Source organism: Antrostomus carolinensis, unplaced genomic scaffold (assembly GCF_000700745.2).
Source record: "Antrostomus carolinensis isolate BGI_N321 unplaced genomic scaffold, ASM70074v2 scaffold7844, whole genome shotgun sequence".
Taxonomy (NCBI): Eukaryota; Metazoa; Chordata; class Aves; order Caprimulgiformes; family Caprimulgidae; genus Antrostomus; species Antrostomus carolinensis.
In genome coordinates this window covers 304-1727 of record NW_010308619.1, presented here as the reverse complement: position 1 = coordinate 1727, position 1424 = coordinate 304, and the positions used below count along the sequence as shown (strand labels likewise).

At 59.8% G+C, this 1424-nt stretch overlaps 1 protein-coding gene across 1 annotated transcript in view; it reads right to left on the bottom strand.

The window, feature by feature from the left end:
• CHEK1 (checkpoint kinase 1) overlaps nt 1-143 on the bottom strand; it is a gene marked incomplete at both ends in the record, with an annotated part of 2167 nt that extends 2024 nt beyond the window's left edge. The window contains one exon of the mRNA XM_010165825.2: nt 10-143. Within this exon, the coding sequence (XP_010164127.2) occupies nt 10-143 (134 nt within the window). The remainder of the gene's footprint in view (nt 1-9) is intronic.
• Nucleotides 144-1424: the final 1281 nt, after the last annotated feature.

The window sequence follows — 1424 nt, the reverse complement described above, 5'->3', positions numbered from 1 at the left end:
TGTGGATGCAGATCTCCTTCTTGATGTTCTCGGGGCCCTCGGCCGCCCGCTTCAGGTCCACGATCTTGACGGCCACGGCCTCCTCCGTCCGGCGGTTCACGGCCAGCTGCACCCTGAGGTGGGCGAGGGGGGTCAGGGGCTGCCTGTGGGGGGCAAGCAGTGGCCACGCAGGGGGGGCGAGGAGTGGGTATGAGATGGGCAAGATTGGGGCAAGTAGTGGGCACATAAGGGGCAAGCACTGGGCTAGCAGGGGGCTAGTAGAGGGCAAGCACTGGGCATGTGAGCGGTACACAGTGGGTAAGCAGGGGGCAAGTAGTGGACACACAAGGGGTGAGCAGTGGGCAAGCAGTGGGCTAGTAGAGGGCAAGTAGTGGGCAATCAATGGGCAAGCAGTGGACTAGCAATGGGCTAGTAGAGGGCAAGCACTGGGCACATAAAGGGTATGGAGTGGGCAAGCAGGGGGCAAGTAGTAGGCATACAAGGGGCAAGCACTGGGCTAGCAGGGGGCAAGCATTGGGCACATAAAGGGTAGGGGACGGGCAAGCGGGGGGCAAGTAGTGGGCACACAAGGGGTGAGCAGTGGGTTAGCAACGGGCTAGTAGAGGGCAAGTAGTGGGCAATCAATGGGCAAGCATTGGGCACACAAGGGGCAAGCAGTGGGCAAGCAATGAGCGAGTAGAGGGCAAGCTCTGGGCACATAAAGGGTATGGAGTGGGCAAGCAGGGGGCACATAAGGGGCAAGCATTGGGCTAGCAGGGGGCAAGCACTGGGCACATAAGGGGTGCACAGTGGGCAAGCAGGGAGCAAGTAGTGGGCACACAAGGGGTGAGCAGTGGGCTAGTAGAGGGCAAGTAGTGGGCAATCAATGGGCAAGCATTGGGGGGCAAGCACTGGGCACATAAAGGGTATGGAGTGGGCAAGCAGGGGGCACATAAGGGGCAAGCACTGGGCACATAAGGGGTGCACAGTGGGCAAGCAGGGGGCAAGCACTGGGCACATAAAGGGTATGCAGTGGGCACACAAGGGGCAAGCAGTGGGCTAGCAATGGGCTAGTAGAGGGCAAGCACTGGGCACATAAGGGGTGCACAGTGGGCAAGCAGGGGGCAAGCACTGGGAACATAAAGGGTATGCAGTGGGCAAGCAGGGGGCAAGTAGTGGGCTAGCAATGGGCACATGAGGGGTACACAGGGGGCAAGTAAAGGGCAAGCAAAGGCCACACAAGGGGCATGTGATGGGCAAATGGGGCAATCAGTGGGCAAGCAGAAGGAAAGCAGGGGGCAAGTAGTGGACAAGCAATAGGCAAGCAGCGGGCATGCAAACAGCATGTGATGGGCAAACAGGGCAAGCAGCAGGTACACAAGGGGCATGTGATGGGCAAACGGGGAGCAAGCAATGGGCACAAAAGGGGCAAGCAGTGGGCTAGC